Below are 20367 nucleotides of genomic sequence, written 5' to 3' on the forward strand. Positions count from 1 at the left end.
TTGGGTTAGAATTGTTGTGTCCAATCTGTAGGAATGCCGAGTTAGTGCCAGCCCCCTTGGCAGGGACCCAGTGCAGGCCCTCTCTGAGCACGCCAGGACAAACATGCTCTTCCCTGGGGGCAGTAGGCCCACTGCAGAGCAACAGTTCTGCTCCATCGATTCTCCAGCAAAGGCAGTCTTCAAAATGCTCCTCTCCAAGCCCAGGGGATCCAGGGACATGCTGGCCTCTTCCTGGCTTGACTACCTGGCATCTGGACTATTCTATATCCCCTCAACTCCACTCAATGGACATTCAGTATCCAAATATCCCTTCTCCTCAAACTATCTTTTGGAGGAGATCTGAGAGTACAGATTGGTAATAAAGGACCTGGAACAATTCTGGCTCTGTCCTTCACTGGCTATGTGTCCTTGGGCAAGTCATTTCATCTCTCCCTTTTTGAATAGTACCAAGCCCAGAACTTGATCTAATTTATAGATCAGGGAAAATAATATCCCTTGGACTATTATGAGGGCTAGAAAAGCGCAACCAAACAAAACAAAAAACCCGAGACATACTTAAAGTGTCTATCTTAGAACATGATAGATCCTAAGCAGGTTTATTCCCTTGGCTCTTTCCCTCAATGTTCAAAGTTTGGCTTCCCCTACTAGACCAGCTAAAGTTCCTTGAGATTAGGAACTCATCAGCATGTGGCCTGACCCCCGGTGGGTACATGAGAAGTGCTTCTAAATGAATGGCCAGAATCCTCCTATCAGGCTTTTCCCACTAAGACCTGGATACCCAGAATATTATCAACAACCCAGTGACTTCTGGGGAGAGTTCAATAGGAACTAGGTCCTGGGCCCAGCCCTCCCACTGGTACTCTACATCAATCTATTTCCCAGGACTGATAGAAGGGAATTGGGAAAACTCTTCTCTTAGAAAAATGGCTTTTGTTTTTTAAACTCTTTTCCTAACATTCAAGGAATCTCTCCCGGTATCCCAGAGAAGGAACTTAGAGCTTTGCTTTGCTCAGATTGTAGCTTTACCAGACAGGACTACTCCCTTTATTATGCTGACCAGTTATGGGGGTGAGGAAAGTTGTCCTCTACCCAATTTGATATGTATACACACACTGCTGGAGTGATATGATCTCAACCAGAGGTAGCAATCAGAGCCCATAATCCCAAAGAAAATGAATGAAAAGAAAAAGTATGGAAAAGCTAAAAAGATGACGAACCAGAAAAAGGTGATCCACTCTCTGCCCTGATTTCAATATTCACATTCTAAGATCTAACTGGACAGGCTACTCTGAGCCCTGCTATCCCAGAGGTGCCTCATCTGTGAAAGTGTGTGTGTCGGAGGGTCATCCAGGGGCAGATTGAAGGATTTCATACAAGCTAAAGTATGTAGACATAGACGGGCACAGAAACATACACATACCCTGGCCCATTCCCTGCTAGCCAGCCCCAGAGGTGTGAACAGCCCTACTCACCAGTAAGCGCCTACAGTAGCCAAAGCGTCTGCTGCCATCTTCCCCAGTCAGCATAAAAGAAAAGGTCTCACTGGGAACAGGAAAGAAGGAGAGATCTGGCATTAGAGAAATTATGAGACCACCTAGGAAAGAATCCCCAAGAATAAGAACTGTCATCTCAGGGATTAGATGAGGTTGAAATTAATGTAGGAGAGTAGGCTGAGACTAGGACAGGCCCCACTTAACTGTCCAGGGCTATGTGGGGAAAGGAGAGTCTATCTCCAGCCATTCCAGGATGGGCCTCACCTGCTATATTCTGACACAGGAATCCAGTCCTTGGCATCTGGGAAACAAAACTGGGGAATGGCTTTAAGCCTTTCCTCTGCTTCCCGCATCTGCTTAGTGGGTCGGTCCAGCTGCAGGAAAAGAAGAAAAAGGGGAGAAGACACCAAGAGATGACAAGGAATCTGGGGGTAGAGGCAGAGGGCAGCTGAGAAGCATCTCCTTCTCGGACAGCTCTAGAAGCCACCCTACCAATTAACAAGTTTTTTGGCAACACTTGTCCTGATCCTAATTCTTACAGAGGTCTGAGTGTGAATTGTAATATCATTCATTCATTCATTCAATCAGTCAACAAAGGCCAACAGAATGCCTTGCATGTGGCATCTGATAGCGTGCCCATATGCTGGGCAAAGTGGACAAGGTCCCTGACCCTGTGCATTCTGGTGCATGCACCACAAAGGAAACAAGCAGAGTAATATGTGAAAGAGAAATGGGCAAGAAGAAGGGCCACATCATGGCATCTGGAAAGACCTTGGAAGAGGGGCCACTTGAGCAGAGTCCATAGCCATATGAAAAGCTGGAGAAAGACAGGCAGAGGCAAGGGCAGAGAAAAAGGGCTTTCTCTTCTCAAAGGAACAAATGAGACCAGGCTGGCTGATGATGAGTAGAAGAGAAGTGGTAAGAAATAAGGTAGGTGGAGAGGTGGGGAGTAACTGGTAGTGGGCCCGTTTTCTTTTTGGGGCGATAAGACACTCTAAAATTGTAAAGTTCTTTGAATATATTAAAAAACACTAAACTAATATGTGGAAACTAAAGCATAATTAAAGGAAAGAAGACAGTGGGGGGAGGGGTCTGATATCATAAAGATATGGAGAAGGATCAGTAGAGTAGAAGTAAGAGGGGGGAAGGAAGTGACAGGGAAAGAAATACGGAACAAATCTAACAGAATCATGTTATATACACACATAAACATACCAAAGGGACTATATCCTATCAGTAAAAAGTATCAACCAAAGTTAAATAAATAAACTGTGAAAGGAAGATCAGCAGAATGGAGGAGAGAGAAAAGGAGGAGGGCTTAGGAGGGGGAACAGGGATTGAAATCAAGTTCCATGCATGTATGTCAAAAGGAACCCAGATACTATGTATAAATATGATGCTCTGAATTAAAAAACAAAAACAAAGAAAGAACACTGAATTGAAAACTATAGAGTGGTTGGGGGAGAAGGGCAGATGGGAAGAGTAGCTGGGGGCATTTCTCAGCCCTCATCCTCTGAATAAGCACTGGCCCAAACCCACCCCAAAGCCCTGTCTTCCCTCCTGGATATGAGGAGGCAGGCACAGGGCTGTGATGACTGATGGAGCACTACAACAGAAACAGGCTCTCTTCTTCCCAGATGGGCCAGGACAGGAGACAGCAGGCAGGGAGGTAGGGCAGACAAGGGGACACGGCCTCACCTTGGGAAACTGGTAGGAGACTTCAGGGAGGTAGGTGTTTCGGGATGGCTTCTTCTTGAGGGATACTACCACAAAGTATTCAAAGAGCTCCCGCTCCTGCCACTCAAGCAGCTCCAGCTCCAAGGTCCGATAGCTGGGTGCACGCTTCAGCATCGACTGGATATGGACCAGACGCTGTGTGTGGGCTGGGAGCAGGTCACACATCAGGGAAAAAGCAGGCTGGCCACTCACAGACCTCCCATCAGCTCCTCTACTCCCGACTCTGGCTCCATCTGAGGATCACCTCTAAGTACATCAGCCTTGTCTGACATCCTCCCTTAGCTAAGTGAGATGTGGCAGGAACAAGGCATCGACATCTGCACAAAGACTCTCCCCTACCACAGGAAGCCACCAGCCTGGATCTTCCTAGAACCTCTGAAGACTGATCTGGGGTCAATAGGACTACCAAGGTTAGGCAAGCCCTGAGACATATCACTGGCACCTACCCTTTGGTCCTTCTTAGTACAGAAGGCATGGACCAGAATGTATGAACATCCACAAGGGTCTCATCCTTTGTTGCTTGGGCTGCCCCTGTGTCCAAAGTCCACATGACAACTTGCCTGGGAAACCCATGGAGGAAGGGCAGAAGGAGCAAGTTTCCATGTACTTTAATTATTCTGGGAGGTCTAGGCAGGGTTTTCCAGTAGAGAAAGCACAGAGTTGTAGCAGTCTCCTCTCTAGAGACTGGGGAGATGAGTGGTCTCGGGGCCTCCAGAGGACCAGTTTCCTCAGTCTCTGGTACAATTCTTGCAACCAGAAGAGGTACTTGTAATGTGAACCCATCTCTGACACTAGATTTACATTTATCAAGAAAATGTAGTGCCCAATTCCCATGGATAATGGCTTAGGAAAGTATGCTTAGAGCCATAAGTACTAAATTTGGCAAAGGGAGATCAACTTTTTGAATTAACATTGCAGGGCTGAACTATAAGAGTGGACTTCCCTACAACTTCCTGCTCTGGTGGCCTAGCAGCTTGCCTACCTGTTGCCTTTCCACACCAGTTTCATTAGGGACATTGGAACCACCCTTGCAGAGGAAGGGAAGACTAACTGCTGTTGCAGCCACAGGTGGGAAGTGATGTCATGCCTTACCTTTGAACCTGTCGTCAGAGTCGCTCTCACTCTCACTATTCTCATCTAGAAAAGTAACAGCAGGAGTGCAAGTTTGCTCAGCCATTGCCTCACAGCAAGTTTCTGGTGCCCCCAACCCCACAATTTTTCTATGATGGATAAATCTGTATCTAGTCTGGGCTGCTGTGGGCCCAAGGGCAGGAGTTCAGTGACCTGGGGCCAGGGTCCCTCAGACTTCAGTTCATTGGTGCTATTCTATATACAAACACCTAACAAGCCTGGTCTCAGGGAAGCTAAAGGCCCAACTTAGAGGATGAGCCAGCAGAGAGGCCTACAGGCTTGGAACATAAGAGCCCTGCCTCTAGCAGGCCAAGATTTGAAATGGAAAACAGACCATAGTGTTCAGTAAGTCTGGCCTTTCCTTTTGCTATGAGCAGATTCCCACACCACCTCCCTACACAGAGCCTCAAGCCTGAAGGAACCCATCCCAGGGCTGACTTTCGTCTCTTGCTCTCCTTCTCTAGACATTTCCTGGCAGGACTACCCTCCCTGGAGGCCGAAGGACCCCACAACTGGCCTGCAGAAAGGCAAACTAAAGGAAGCCCACATTTCTCCCCATTCCTAATGTCCAAGGGCCCCAGATAGTTGAACCAGCTTAGACACCAAGGCCTACCTCTCAGTGATGCTGTCTCAAGGCTGGACATAGAGAGCTTTTTTAACCTCTTCTTTCCCCTCTTGGCATTGTAGATGGAGTTAATTCTTTGGACAAGCTGGATGAGAAAATCAGAGAAGGTAAGGTAACCCTGACACCAGCTGCCCTAACTTCCAAGAATAGATTAGGAGCCCATCCTTTCCCTTACTGGTGCAAGCTTTCTACACCCAACCCACTTGGCCTAGCAATGGTCTTTCTACTGAAATGATCTCAAGTGGGAACTCAGCAGCCATGCCTGGTAGCTCTCCATCTACTCTGTCCCCTAGCAATGGTCTTCTTCCCCAAGACAAGGACACTAAACTTAGCTCCCCAGAGGAAGGAACTGTGATCAAACTAGACAGGATGGGAGCTCCTGGGTCCCAAGAGTCACTGAACCAACTGAGACAAAGAGCTCTTCAGATGCAAAAACAGGAACAAGGATTCTAGCCTTTCCCCTCTGGAGCATAACCTGGGGCCCTGACAGGAAGAAGTTAAATTCCCAATATACCCAAGCATTGTTTGCAGGCTAAAAATACCATTTAGCTAAATCCTGCTGCTGTGGGCTGGGGACTTAGGACTAACTGCCATATGTGCAAATCATTGCTGAAAACTCTACAATTTCTAGTGTTATAAAAGGGAAGGCCGGTGTTTGAATTCTTAGGTCCCTGAAAGCCTGGAACTGTTTTGGTGTGCACAGAGACCCCCAAATTCACACATCACACTCACTAATGGGGAGCTAGCTTTTTCTTCTGATATCTGAGCACCAAGAAGCAATTAATGCATCCTTATTGAAAAGAAAAGAAAATTAATAAGGTGAAAAAGGGCAGTGCAAGGACCCATAATTTACTTAAAAGGAAATGAGAAAGCAGCCCAGATTAAGGAAGGAAGGCAGCCTCCCTGCCTAGACCCATGCCTCCTCTCTCCCCATTGGGGGATACCTTGGGAATGCGGCGAGCCCTGCGGCTGGAGAGCAGCTCACTTGTGGTGCTGAGGCTGTCTTCGTTGAGGCTGGAGGGTGAAGATGGCAGGCTCAACTGAGCCAGCAGCAGCATGTCGTCATGGCTATGCCTCTTGGGTAATCGTGGCAACCGGTGGCTCTTCCTTTCTGACCAGTTCCCACTGCGCAGGGACTGGCTACTGGGTTTCAGGGAGAGCTGACATAGGGAAAAGGATGTGGGAGAGAGGCTTGTCACAAATATCTTGGCCAGGTCATCTGTTGGAACCTGGGCACTGAGGCCCTGGGCTGGCATCTATGGCTCCCTGAAACCCATCCTGAAATTTCCATCTACCACAGCTTATGCTTTTAAGACTTCATTGCCAACTGGCTAGTTCAGGAATAGATTAGATACTTAACTTGACCAAAGGAAGCCTCACTTCTTTTGCCAGAAATAAAAAAAAGCAGGGGCTAAGAAAACTGCACTTTCACCTGAGTGGAAAGAGAAGGCACATCAGGAATTCTCTGGGTACCTTATGAGCACTGGGACAAAGATTACTGAGTCTGAATAATGGAGCCAGTCCCCAAAGTTTATCCTAACAGAGACCATAAACTACATGCCAGCTTGCTCTGCTGGATGATCCTGGCAGCCTGGCAATGCTCCCTTCTTCCAGGGACAGCAGAAGGGCTCTGGGCTCTATACTCAATGGACTACCTCACCACAAATATACCCTTCCAGTATGGGGTACCTTATTGGCAGTGGATCTTACACACTGCTGGGAAGGCAGACACCCCCTGAAGACTTCCATAGTTGTCTCGATCTGGAGTTGCCTCTCCTCACTCTTCAGTAAATCCTCCTTCCTCCACTGCTCACAATCACCTCTCCCACCCAATCAGTTTGGCACTACACATTAAATAATAGCCTATTTGAACAGAGCACATTAGAAGGGTACATCTTTTATTAAAAATAATCATATGACTCCAAAGCCAGAAGAAACCATTATATATTCTCTGGTCAATATTATAAAATATTCAAGTCTCTCCATTTGCACAGAATAAGTTACTGGACAGGTCAGAGAAAGCCTCTCCCTCTCCTGAATCTCCTGTTTCCTGTCCAACAAGACCAAAATGAGTTTATGTCTAAGGACCTCCTTTGATTTTTTTTTTTACCTTTCCTCTCATTCTGCCCTCCTTCAGTCCATTCTTCAAGATTCATTCTTACTTCCTCCAATAGAGATGACTCTAGTGAATATCAGGTTCTCCAAATCTGGCTTGGGGCCTATACCTGGCCCCCACATGCCAGCACTGAGATAATTTCTGAGTTGCAGAATACCAGAACTCCAATCAGGGCCCTTCTTCCTGTTTCCCACAGAAGGGGAGGAGAAATACTAAGACAGGAGATCTCAGGGGTTCCTGGCTTAGTTTTGCAGCTCAGAGGTCAGGCAGTAAGAGAAAGAAGGTAGGAGAGGATTCCCCTAAGAGGATAATTCAATTTTCCACAGGGATTTCAATATGACAGAAGTCCCTGAGTGCTGAGCTCTTTCCTGAGGTAGTCTTCTCTGCCAAGTGAGGGAGAAAGTCTGAGTGAGAGCTAGGCTTACACCTTGAGAGAACAGGCCTTCAATGTGGCCCTCACAACTGTCTCTACAGGCCCATGTTGGGGCTGCGTTACCTGCATGGGTGGGCTGTTGTACTTCCTGTCCGGAGGACTCCACATCCTGTGCAGAGAGTCCAAGGAGTTCTCAGACAGTTGCTGAGATTTTCTTCCAGCTCTTCGGCTCTTTAAGTCCACATCCTCATATGGATTCTCCTTGGGCAGCTCTCCTGCAGAGGAGGAAAAGTTAAAGAAGGGGGAGAAGGGAAGAAGGAAACACACAGAGTTACACACACACACAAATAAACAAGTAGAATTCCTGTGAACCAAAGAGAATGGCTTCTGCCTCGTCCCTTTGGCTCATGAGTCACACAGCTGCCTGTCTGCAGTGGGAAGGCTACAAACAGATCCTGGCTTCAAGTCCAGAAGCTGAGTACCCGCACCCCCACCTCCAGTTCAGCTCAGCTCAGCCTTGTCCGGCCTCTGCTTTATAAATTCAGGGATTGCACAAGACTGGCTCAGCTACTCCTGCCTGTGCCCAGCAAGAGGACAAAACCAGCATCAGGAGTCTGTCCCTGGCTCCAGTCTCTCTCTGTTGATAAACCCCCATCCCACCCCTGACCCAGGGATATGCACCTCTTGGTAGGAAAGGCTTTCAGAAACCACACAACTGCAACTCTTGGTGGGTCTCCATGGAACCCAATTTTGGGGGTGGTCATGCAGGAACTCAAAGAACCTAGTCTAGGGAACAGGGCTTTGCCAGGCTTCCCTCTTACTTATTACACTGTTCAACAATTCTTTTAGGGGAAGGATATTGTCTGAGGCAACCCCAGAACCAGAACAATGATTATCAAGTAGTAAGTGCTCAGTAATTATTTGTTCAAAGGATCTCTCTGATCACGGGTCAGTCTATTTCCTCTACTGCAGATCTCAGCAAAAAGAACTATCATCACTCCCTTCTTGGCACAAAATTTCCTGCTGTGACACAGGGAGGTGTGAAGGCTTGGAAGGACTCTGGGCCAGAGAGTGGGGGTGGGAGAGTTTCTGCTTCTCAGAACCAGTTTCTAAAACCCTGGCAATAGCACCATATTGACACTACTAGAAAATTTCAAAAAAGTCCAAAACATAGTCCCTGCTTTTGAAAAGCATAAGATTTTGAGACATTCTTTGTCATAGCTAGAACCTTCTGCCCCTTCCAACACATGCCTAAAATTTTCTAGAATACAATAATACCATGAGTCAGGTTAGACATGGCTTAATTCCAGCAATAGAATCATTGTAGGGACAACCCTCATTCCCTTTGCCCTTGTCTTTCTGTATCTTCTCCCCAGTCCCAGCAGCACTGTTTGGGACTTGGGACCTAGCATTGTTTGGGTACCAGTGACAAGAATAGGCTTTGCTGAGGTTAGTACATCTGGTGAAGCTGGGCTCACTTCAACATCAGCAGCAGTAGCCTGGGTGACTACTGAGTCCCACGCTGTCCTGTGACTTACAACCCAGAGCAGCTCAGACTGCACTCCTCTGGCAGCAAGCAGAAAAACTATAAGACTGGAAACAAAGACTGCTGGGAATGCAAGCACTCCCAGAGAGACCATAAGAGAAAAACCAACCCCTATATTCTTAGAAAGTCCTCAAAAATATGAGGTTCCTTCAAATTGTGGCATACTTATTAACATCATGAAAAACCACAGTGAATTCAGGAAGTACTTTACAGAGGTGGAGGTGTGAAGTGAAAATTGCAGTCACAACTAATGAGACTACAGTGGGAACAACACAAATATCTATAAACTTACGAGCCAAGGATGGGTCAAGAAAAGATTCAGAACTGGATTAAGTGATTCTCAATACCAAGCAGGGTCTCCAGCAATGGAGCAAATCTTTTCCTGTAACACTCATGCTTTTGAAATGACTTGTCTCCATTCCAGAGCCCTGACTAAGCAAAGCCAGCCCATTCTGCTTCAAGAAGCCAAATATCAAACCAGGCATCCCCTGCATGATTTCTTCAGCCCACTCCACTGTGGGGATGCTTTAGGAGGAGTCAGGGTGGACTTTCTACTTCTTGGACCCTCTCCAACATATATCCTGTAAAGGTGAGGTGGTAAAGGGGATTAAGAATAGAATTCCAGAACACATTCTTCCCAATTCCATAAAACAGAACCAGAGCATCAGTGTCCAGATCAGGGCAGATTTATTCCAAGTTTATCAAATCCAAATTGCCTTGGATACATGACCAGTCAGAATCCTTATCATCATTTCAACCCATTGGAACACCTGTCTCAATCTGTTTTGATCAGAGTTTCTCTAAGTTAATGACATTTTGGGTTGCTAGGCTGACCTGTCCATTCGTAGGAAGTTTAGTTGCCACAACCCTGGCCTCTATCAATTAGCTGACATTTGTATCCCTCAGATGTAAGAACCAAAAATACTGACACTGCCAAATGACACCTGTGGACAGACAGGTGAATGGATAGATGGAAGGAAGAGAGGAAGGGGAGAGATGGATGAAATTGCCCCCCATTGACAACCATTGCTTCAGAAAGATATTTCTAAACTTCCTAATAGCTTCTGAGCACCATGCCATGAGTCTCAAGACTAACCCTCTTTTCCTTCCTCTTTCCCCTCCTTTTCTTCTCCCTCCCCTTCCTTTTCTTCCAGAGTAAGAGCTTTGAAATGTGATAAAAAATCTAAAGTTCCAAGAACAAGATGTAGGACGCTGAGGCCCTGAAGTAATATACTATTTATGCATATCTGTGATATTTTTAGGGAAGATAGTTGGAAATATCAGGTTCTCCACACTACTACTGTCTCTAGAAACTAGATTACAGGAAGGTCTAAAATGTCCACTCCTCCTACCCAGCCCTAATGCCAGTCTCTTTCTTTTTTAATGTAACCTATGCCCTTATCACTTCTCCAGGAAATGAATGCTGACCCCAGACCAAGCCCTTCCTCCTCAGCCTCAGTTAGGTTCCTTAGCAGCCCTAGTCCATCTGTGATCCCCAACTTTACAGATTATCCCTGACTACATAACAGATTCTCTGTCATCTCTCCAGACAGGAAGGATGCCCCAGGGATGCGGGTATGCAAAGAATAAGCAGACCCTGAGTCCCAGAGCCACTAAACTGAATTTGCTGAGACCAAGTAAACATCAAAGCAAAGAGTGGGAAATGGCAATCAGAAAGTCCTACAGGGAAACAACTACAGGATGGCTAGAGAAGCCAGAGCTGAGTGGAGAAGCATGGGATGATTTAGCAGGCATGGACAGGAAACAGGAAACGTGACAGACAGCAAGACTTCTACCAGGGTTCTTGCCCACATGGCCTGCAAAGGACAGTTCATACTGAGCTTGGAGAGGGATAAAGAGGTAGGCTGTCTTCTCGGGAGGCCTGGCCCTTATCAAGCTCAGCTGGGGAGGCCAGAGGTCTCAAACTTTCCCAGCTTTGCTAATGAAATAGGCAACAAGGGCATGACCAACAATTTCTGTTTTGCACTCTTCTAAAAGGGGCTTGTTACAACCCAATTTTAGCACATTGATCCTCTTGAAGGAAGAACCCAGCCCCACCAGGCCCTGTCCCTACTCCCACTCCTCCCCATAACTCCTTGGGTTATTAAACACACATGCAACACCCACCCCCTCCCCCTATCCCCCAACTGGAAGAACCAGTTAGGGAGTGTGTGTATATGCACAGAATCTGAGAATTTCTCCAAAGTCCAAGTTTCCTGGACCATACCCATTGCTAGGGCCTTGGTCTGTAGCTTCCTTCCCCAACTTTCCTCTTTTTCTAAGTGGCTGTTTCTCCTGGGTCTCCACCTCTCCCCCTCCTTCTAACAGTAGAGAAAGGATGAGGCCAGGGGCCCAACTCCCTGGGGCCAGCTTGTTACCCACCCTCCAAGCCTTGACACCAATTCCCAACAGCCCCAGCACCTTTCCCTGGGCTGCACCTCTTGGCTGCTTTGCTTCCTGCTGCAACCTCCATCCTGGTAGGTGCCCTCTGTTCCTTACTGTTGCCCAGCCTGGAGGTGAATGAGAGAAGAAGGCAGAGAGAGTGTAGGCTCAAAAGGCTTTGCAGTACAGGCTGACTGGCCCTGTCCCCAGCTTGCATCCCACTAAAGTTCCTGGAAACTCTCCCTCAGCCCTAGCTAGCTGATGGGAGTGGGAATCTCTGCAGGAATGCAGCCCAGGCTCCTTGGTCAGGCGCCGAGGCCACTCCACATAACTCCCTAACAAGCTGCTTCCTTGGGTGAATTCTTCAGTGTCAGGCTCAGAATGCAAATGATTTTAAGGCTTTGCAGAACAGCAGCATCTTACAAGGGTAGATATCAAATTAGATGGGCAAGAATTAAACAGCCCCAGGAAGCAGCACGGCAGCAACTTTCTTTTTGAATCTTTCTATTATAAGTTAGCAGGCAAAACCTCAGCCTGTGCAGATATCCTACCCCATTTCCCCAGGCATAATGCCTGGTGTGGGTTCAAGGCCAGTGGATTTCCCCAAGGCCCTTCATTCAAGTTCACTGCACACAGTGAAGACTCTGGGCCAATAAGTCCTCAACCTCCTAACAGACTAGGGAACTACAGTCCAATCATCTGTACCCAAGATGGAGATTTAGCATGGGTTCTTTCTGCCTTCCTTTCAGCATGAGCATCACATGCCTGAAACAAAGCTCCGCTTGTTCCTGTGGGTTTGTCCCTATGGACAAGTGACACACAAGAGCTGAATAATCCAGCCAGAGTCAGAAACAACCTTAAATCCACAAAGTATAGTCTGGCGGGACAATCCAGAGGGCTCGCAGAAAGTCAGAGTCACTGGTCAAACTGGGGTTAAAAAGTGAAATCTGGCATTCAGAGTTCAGCAACAAGAGACCCCCTGAATCCTTTAGGGGGGCCCCAAATTCTTTGAGCTCTCTCCAGGGAGGGAGAGAAGGATAAATCAACCAGTATCTAATAGGAAGAGAATATTCTCCCTTGTATTTCCCTCTATCCTCCCTGGTGAGGTTCTAGAAAATTCAGACTGGGCTGCTGTGGGGGAAAAATATGTTCTAACTGCAGACTCTCAAGACCACTTCCACCCCAACCCACAAAACCTAAACACCAAAAACAGGTGCCTGGATCACTTTCCTGCCCTATTTCCTGCAGCCTCCCCCTTTCAGTTTTCTCCTGTTCTCCACACAATGCTCCAGTGATCCAGAAGCTAGGTGAGCAGTTAAGGAAGATCCCCCAACCCCAGCTTTACCCTGTATATTCCTTACCCCTCACTCTACCTCATTCATTCAAGAAGCAACCAGCTGCTCCTATGTTTTCTTGTCACCACATGGAACATCCCAACATGGAAGGAAGTCTCTCTGAGTGAAGAGAAGAGGCCCAGACATTTGTCTTCTCTCTGTGCTCCTTCTAACTAGACCTAAAGCAGCCCAGGAAACGGTTCTGTTGTCTAGTGCCTCCAAAACTTTTTCCTAGACCCTCCCCCTAAATAACCATAAGCAGAGTCCTGGATCATGAACTCTGGACAGGGAAAAACAGTTGAAGCTGTCTATCCCCTTCTCTTATTTCCATTCAGTTGCTAAAGAACATATCCCCACCTGGATAATGTTCTTGGGCAGCAACATAAGGGTTCCAATTCTTGTCAGAGAACAGTGAGGACTACAGTATTCTAGGGCTGGGTATGCTGGGGGGATAACAGAAAACTCCAGCCTCTCTGACCACTGCGGCAACAGCCAAAGTAGATGTTCCCAAGAGCCCTGGGCAGCAGTGATATTACAATTTGAGTGTAAACTCAAAAGGCTTTGCAGTACAGGCTGACTGTCCTTGTCCCTAGCTTGCATTCCACTGAAGTCCCCAGAAGCTTTCCCTCAGTCCCAGGGCAAAGATGAACTAGAGCTAGGGGCAAGGGCTGTATGAAATAGAGTTGGGATTGGGACATCTTCTTTAACAGTTCATCTCATTTCTGAATCTTTGGCTCTGATCCCCATAGCCCTACCTCAGCTCTGGGTGATCATGGGTACAAAGCTGTCATTTCCCCAAAAGAAAGGGAAAAGTCCTCCCTCCCAAAACTGTTCAGTTGTTTTAGGGCTCTCACTCCTACAGTCTTCCTACTATAGTCCAGTACTGTATGGCTACATATTATATGCATCATTCCTGGATAATCTGGGTTGGAGCATGGCTGCTAATCTCCCCCAGAAATGCTAGTCCAGCAAGATGTAAGGAGAAAACTATGAAAGTGATGGCTCCGATCAAACGACCAACTAAATGGTCATCTCTTCACAAGATTCCCATATTCTGAAAATTTGGAGGGTTCACTCTTTCTCTAATGTGTAAATTCTAAGACTATGCTCTCCAGTTTCCAAACTAAAGACATGGTGGTGCATGCCTGTAATCCCAGTGACTCCAAGGCTGAGGCAAGAGGATTGTAAGTTCAAGGCCAGTCTCAGCATCTTAGCAAGACCCTCAACAATTAGTGAGACACTATCTCGAAAAAAAAATGTTTAAAAAAGGACTGGGGATGGAGTTCAGTGGTGAAAGTGTCCCTGATTTCCATCTCTAGTCAAAAATAAAAAGAAAAAAAGTTTCTGAGGGCAAAAGCAAGCAAGCACACAGCACACCACTTACCTCCCCTTCACTGACTTACACTAAGACACACACTTTATTTAAGCAGAATCAAAGCCCCCCACTGAAGAGGATGAGATCAGAATTAAAATGAATGCCAAAAATGAACTTAACTCAGCCTAGACCATCTATTTTTTGTTGACCTTTGCACTCAAGTTTGCCAACACCATGTTCTTCCACTTGTTGGAAACAATTTTCCATGGAGTATTGCATTTCTGCCCTTTTTCTGAGCAAGGGACAGTTCTGGACTATATTTTCCAGGAAGTTTATACAGCAAACAGCCTTGGAAAATGGAGATATTTTTCTCTCTTCTGAGGAGAGGGAGATTTATTTCCTGATCAGGAATGATAATGTCTCCTTGTAGGCAAAGGTTGGAAGGTTTGCTGGTAGCCCCTGAGAAGACTAGGCTTTACCAAGACTAGGCTCTTGGGTTTTTCAGCTGGGACACAGTATGGAGCTTCTACATGGGCCTCCGCCATACTGCGGCATAGGACTTGTGAGCAAGGGGGCCCAGGGGAACATTAAGCTCATGCTGCCTGCTGTGTCATAAATAATAAAGTACTTTATCTATAACCTAAAAGTCTGACGTCTTCTAAAAGCATCTATGAATCTAGGGCTATGAAATTTGTTAGCTATACTAAAAACAATGTCTGTGCCCCCTGAAAATGCATATGGTGAAACCTAATCCCTAATTAGCACTGGTAGGTGGGGTCTTTAGGAGGTAATTAGGTCAAGAGGACAGAAACTTCATGAATGGGATTTGTGACTTTATAAAAGGGACGCCAGAGAACTCCCCCGCCCCTTCAGTCACATGGGAGATGACGATGTCTTTGAATCAGGAAGCAGGCCCTCACCAGACACTGAATCTGCCAGTGTCTTATTCTTAGCTCATTTAATTCTAACAAAAACCTTAAAAAGTATTATTACTGATACTATTTTTATGGTGGTTCATATCACATCATGATCACTTTATAAGAGAAAAACAGAGCCCTCACAACAGTTAAGTGATTTGCTTAAGGACACACAGCTAAGAAGAGTGCCTGTTGGGCTCTCATGTTTCAAAAGTAAAAGAAAGGAATGATTCAGTTTTCCCTTCATGTGATCCCAAAGGCCTTTTGGATTTCAGTTCACTCTAGGGTTAGCTTTAGTCACTCAGCTGCTCTATCTTGCTAAGGTACTTCCTCTGATGCCCATTTCAAGGAGGCATTCTCCAAGATAAGAACACATCTGCGCACAGGCAAACCTGTGAGGATCTCCTGTTTCCTATTCTTTTGCATACCCCAGAGATGGCCCAGCCCACCACATCTGCCACTGCTTACCCACAATATCTTCATAGGCATTCTCTTCTAAAGTGCTTTTGGATCCAAACTTGGGTTGGCTCTCAGTACCATTCTCAGTGGGAGAAGAGGGGTATAGGGACTGGAGACTGGATGCATCCTCAAACTCAAAGGATTTTCTGTGAATAATAAGAGCAAAAGTCATTCCCATTGAGCCAGATCTCTGCTGCCTCGTTGGGAAATGGCCACAGACAACAAAAACTAGAGGCCTTCCTCAGAAAACCAGCTACCGAAAAAAAGCATTAAGGTGGATCAAAACTTTCCATGCAAATGAGAAGGTATGGTGTAAAGGGTCCCAGTGCGGGTGCCTGCAATATGCCTCATCCCTAATAACACCAACATCAGGTAATGGTTACCACAGCTTAAAAACATGCTATGTATCACACAGAGGTAGGAGAGGCCCCTCTGAGGACCACTGATGATACAGGATATTTGGGATGAGGTCAGAGAAATGTAGCTCGGAGCACCAGGGAAGTCTGGAGAATAGACAACAGCTCATTACAGGGAGGCCTCTAGACACTACTCACATTTGTTTGTTGGTGTCAAGTACTGCATCAAATGCACCTTTATACATATTATCTCACTAACCTTCATAACTGTTCTGACAGGTACTGTGCCATTTTACAAATAAGGAGATTGGAGTGACTGGTTGGCATGGGCTGGTTTGTTGAAATAGCAAGGACTAAACCCTCAAAACAAATCAAACTCCTCTGAGGTAGAGCTAGGAGGACAATCTACAAACTTCTCTCCAGGTAGCTGCCTGTTCCTTTCCACCCCTAGGTTACTGTCCCTCTACTGTGGAATTTCAACCACAGCTTATCAGTCCCTAAGATGCCCTGAGCCCACAGCACTCCTTACGCCTCTCCCCTCATCTAAGTTGGGACCCCAGATGTATCCTGTCCCTCTTCAAGGCAAGTTCCAGCGGGCTCCTGAGGAGGAATCCCTCCCATGAACACCTCCCGCTTCCAATGACATCCTTTTCTCTCTTGTTTACCAAACAACTACTAAGAATCCTAGGAAGCAAATCAATGACTGAGAAATGTCCTAAAGACCACATTGAGTTGTTCGCTGGCCTGGCCCCTCTTCCACACTCAACACGATAGAACCTTCTACGCTGGCACTCTCTTCCTTTGCCCCTATGACGCACTGTCTCCCAGTTTTCAGCTACCTCTCTGGCAGTTATTTTTCAGGCTCTTGTGAAGGATACTCTTTCACTTGCCTTTTAAATGCCAGGATCTGTCAGAATTCTGTCTTCAGGACTCTTTCCCCACCCCCACTGCACTTACTAGGGGTAAATATCCATGGGCCAACACTCTATCTAACATTCATACCTTGATGACTCCCAAATTTCTGTGTCCAGCTCAGAAATTCTTGACTAGTTAAATATCCAACAGCTGAGTGTAGTGGTTCCCAAATGTTGATGTAAGACCAAGTATCCACTGGCACATACAGCAGAAAAGCATCAATCTTAGGCAAGCAGTTCTCTCAAGTCCGTGAATGAGACACAAATCATGTTTTGTCAAGTTATCCTTGAGAATCTCCCAGAAAGGTCTATATTGAAGACCCTCACATATTGTCTCTCATTAAGACAAATATAGTCAGTTCTTCCTGATTTTTTAAAACAGATTTCTTTTTCTTTGGTCAAATACCAGCAGACCTGCATTTTTAAAAAATGAAAAAGTAGGGGGCCTGGGAATATAGCTCAATTGGTAAAGTGCTTGCCTTGGCCCTGGGTTCAATCCCCAGCACCACCAAAAATAAATAAATAAATAAATAAAAATTTAAAAATGATTAAAAAGTATATAAGAATCACACCAGGCTAGGAGGTACAAACTTACCAGCTCATTCTCCTCAGAGGAATATGTTCACCTTGTGGAAGTCAAATAGAACAGCTTACACTTTTAAAACTGTTTCTCTTTTTTCCAAGAGCAAAGATTTCATTTGCTTAATTCTTATATGAAGTAACTCCATCATATAAAGTGTATGTGATATTTATGTATATATTACATATAAATGAACTCTCCCCCATTCCCTCTTGTTAACTGCTTCTAAATTTAGGTTAGCAATTCTGTCTTTGAGGGGCTTCCCCTCACTCTCCAGTTTAAGTTACCTGCCTCTGGGTATTTGCAGTCCTGTGCTGACACGGGTCATGGAACACCTCACAGTGTCTACAAATTTATCTGTGCACTAGTCCATGAAGTCTATGAATGGAAGAACCATGTTATTTGCTTCTGTGTATCTCTGACTAGCACAAGGCTTGGTGCACAGAAAGCTCTGGATGGGTGTTTGTAGAAATGGATGAATAAGGACAAAGCAAACAATTCTGGCAGGCTGGTAAAGAATTAAAAAGCAACTGAGTATTCTGGGGTGGGCCAAAACATGGGATTAACCTTAGCCATGGGGTGTTCTGGCTCAGGGGTCTAAACCTTTATGATTCATCCTCTATACACATGGCAGGAAAATTTAACATGAGATGGGATATGGTGGATGAAGCCCAAGGTATGGGAACAGACTGAAGAATCCCCAGAAATGAAACAAACCTGAATGTCCATCTGTCTTTAAGCTAAATGAGAAAGGCAGTGAGGGGGAGGAGAAAAAGTCTACCAAAGGAAGCTGGCTCCCAACCTTCAGAGAACAGATGCCTGTCAATTTTAACCAACTCCAGAAGCTCCAGCTCCCAAGACCATGTGGGCCCTGGTAGTCCAGGGTCAGAAAGGCTGACTGGGAAACCAATAAGAAGTTGAGAATAGGTAGTTCTTGGACTTAGCCAAGAAGAAGGTGAAATGGTTTTGTTTTGTTTTTTTTTTTTTTTTTCACTTCTTTTTCCATCAGTTTCATCTTTCCCTCCTCCATTGGTCTTCCCTTTCAAGATCTAAGAATCCTCTCTTGAAACAGGCCCAGAGTTTCCATATGGCTAGGAGGCCCTCAGGAGAAAAGAATTATGTTAAATTTGCCAACACTACTGTGTGAATCATAGAATGCAATATTCAGATAATGCTTCACTAGAAAAGTTTCCAGTGCTGGCACTTCAGGTAATAGTGAGGCTGAGACCCTACCAGTCTCCTCAAGGGACCACCTGCTTGACCTAAGAATATGATGGCTCTGATCTTCCCATGAAGGATTAAGGAGTTTCCGTTGGGCTCAGGAAACAGCCCAGCTCTACCCTAAAGGCCAAACCCAGCCAACATCTGCAATACATAGAAATGGGAAGAAGTGTCTTCATTCTCCCACACCCATGCACATATCCTATGAGAAAAGAGAAACAATATCATTTTCCACTACAACCACCACCAAACTAATGGTTATTCAGTGCTTCAGAGTCTAGGAAGCACTCCACACTACAATCTGCTTTTGCATCCTTCATTTAAAAGAAAGCCACTATGTCCCACTATAAGACACAAGGAAGGGCATGTTACCTGCTCTGGGACTTGCGATGACCACGCATGTCCTTCTTGGGTCTCCGGGTGACTGGTGGGGCTGGGGTGGAGGGCAAGGGGGGTGGAGCAGCAGGTGTGGGCGAAGGAGGTAGACCATTGCTTGGCTTACTCTTGGGGTTCTTGTCAGCCTCATATTCAAAGGTGCGCTTGGGTTTGGGGACAGGGTTCACAGCGGGATCAGGGGAACTCTTTGATGGCAGCAGCTGGGAGTTAGGATTATTTCCAGGGGTCCCTGGCTTCAAGGAACCACTGCCTTCCCTCTCCAGGGGCAGGCCCGCCTCCCCCCCAACTCCAGGCACTCCTGCTGCCCAGGTGCCAGCGCTCACACTCGCGCTCCCTGTTGGTTCCTCCAAGGTGTCCAAGGTTCCTGTCTTCCTTCTCCCACAATCTACACTGTAGCAGCTGCTGGGGAGCTGGGGGAGCCCCCGGCCTGGCTGCTCCTTCAGGGCCTGTTCAATTTTCTGGATCCGGCTCAGCACTGCTGAGCTTTCTTTCCTGCTGCCATGCCCCTTGAGGAAGGCACTGGGCTCACTCCGGCCTGGCCGCTTCTCCAGCCGGTATAAAGAGTCCCGGACAGGGAGTGTCTCTGCCTCTTCCTCGGTCTCAGGGTAGGAACACTCAGAAAAGGTCCTGCTCATCCTCCGGAGGCCCTTGAAATCAAAGGTCTTTTCTGAGCTGCAGGGGGATGGCACCACGCTGGGGCAGCCCACACTGGGGCAGCCCTCACTGACTACCCACTCACCCCCAGAGGCCTCCCGCTTCTCTCCACAGAGGCTCATCCTGGGTGAAGTCTCTCGGCGACCTTCCCATGCTGAAATCTTCTCTCGGATGCCCAGGCTGTGGGCACGGGTGCCAGTGCGGGTCAGCAAGACACTCCGTGAGCCAAGTGCTGGCCCTAGGAATGGGGTGCTCTGGGCAAGGGGGAGGCAAGCAGCTACTCCCTCTACATCCTGGGCTGCACACTGGACATTCTCCTTCTGGTTCTCTCTTTTGCACACTGAAGGGCTTCTGTCCAAATAATTGGAGCTAATGGCCTTGATAGGACAGATGGGTGGAGAAGTATCTGGGGAAGGATCTTGAGGATCTCGGGGTGAAGAATCACAGCGGTGCCAGTCCTTGAGAAGCACTCGGGAGCTGGAATGAGTAGGGTACCTGCAGGCTGAGGTTTCACTATCACTGAGGGGATAGATGGGACTCCTTGGTGGGGACAGAACTGGAGGTGGAGAGACTGACTGAGACCTAGGAGCAAAAAAGGGTAAAAAAAAAAACATTAGTGAGTAGGTTAAAAACCAGAGGCATCATGTTTTATTCTTAGAGAACCCAGCACCTCTTTCCTGTAGAACTCTCAAAGTCAAAAGCACTCTGTTCAAGCAATGCACCTTCAAGGATGTCCTCAAGGAGAAAAACAGCTCCTAAGCCACATCAAGCCAAACTCAATGGGTCTCTTTGCCCAACTTTCCCCCAGAGACCCCACA

At 46.7% G+C, this 20367-nt stretch overlaps 1 protein-coding gene across 9 annotated transcripts in view; it reads right to left on the minus strand.

The window, feature by feature from the left end:
- Dennd2b (DENN domain containing 2B) overlaps positions 1-20367 on the minus strand; it is a 150918-nt gene that overhangs the window by 14245 nt on the left and 116306 nt on the right. For 7 of the 9 annotated variants that reach the window (XM_076846843.2, XM_076846836.2, XM_076846837.2 and 4 more), the window contains 10 exons: positions 18872-20131; positions 15438-15574; positions 11460-11531; positions 7599-7750; positions 5931-6146; positions 4975-5071; positions 4323-4367; positions 3192-3376; positions 1758-1867; positions 1473-1542 (listed from right to left, as the gene is read on the minus strand). In XM_076846843.2, coding sequence (XP_076702958.1) covers positions 1473-1542; positions 1758-1867; positions 3192-3376; positions 4323-4367; positions 4975-5071; positions 5931-6146; positions 7599-7750; positions 11460-11531; positions 15438-15574; positions 18872-20131 — 2344 coding nt within the window. The remainder of the gene's footprint in view (positions 1-1472; positions 1543-1757; positions 1868-3191; positions 3377-4322; positions 4368-4974; positions 5072-5930; positions 6147-7598; positions 7751-11459; positions 11532-15437; positions 15575-18871; positions 20132-20367) is intronic. The other 2 variants (XM_076846846.2, XM_076846845.2) reach the window with 1 other exon arrangement.

This window comes from Callospermophilus lateralis, chromosome 2, assembly GCF_048772815.1.
Source record: "Callospermophilus lateralis isolate mCalLat2 chromosome 2, mCalLat2.hap1, whole genome shotgun sequence".
Classification (NCBI taxonomy): domain Eukaryota; kingdom Metazoa; phylum Chordata; class Mammalia; order Rodentia; family Sciuridae; genus Callospermophilus; species Callospermophilus lateralis.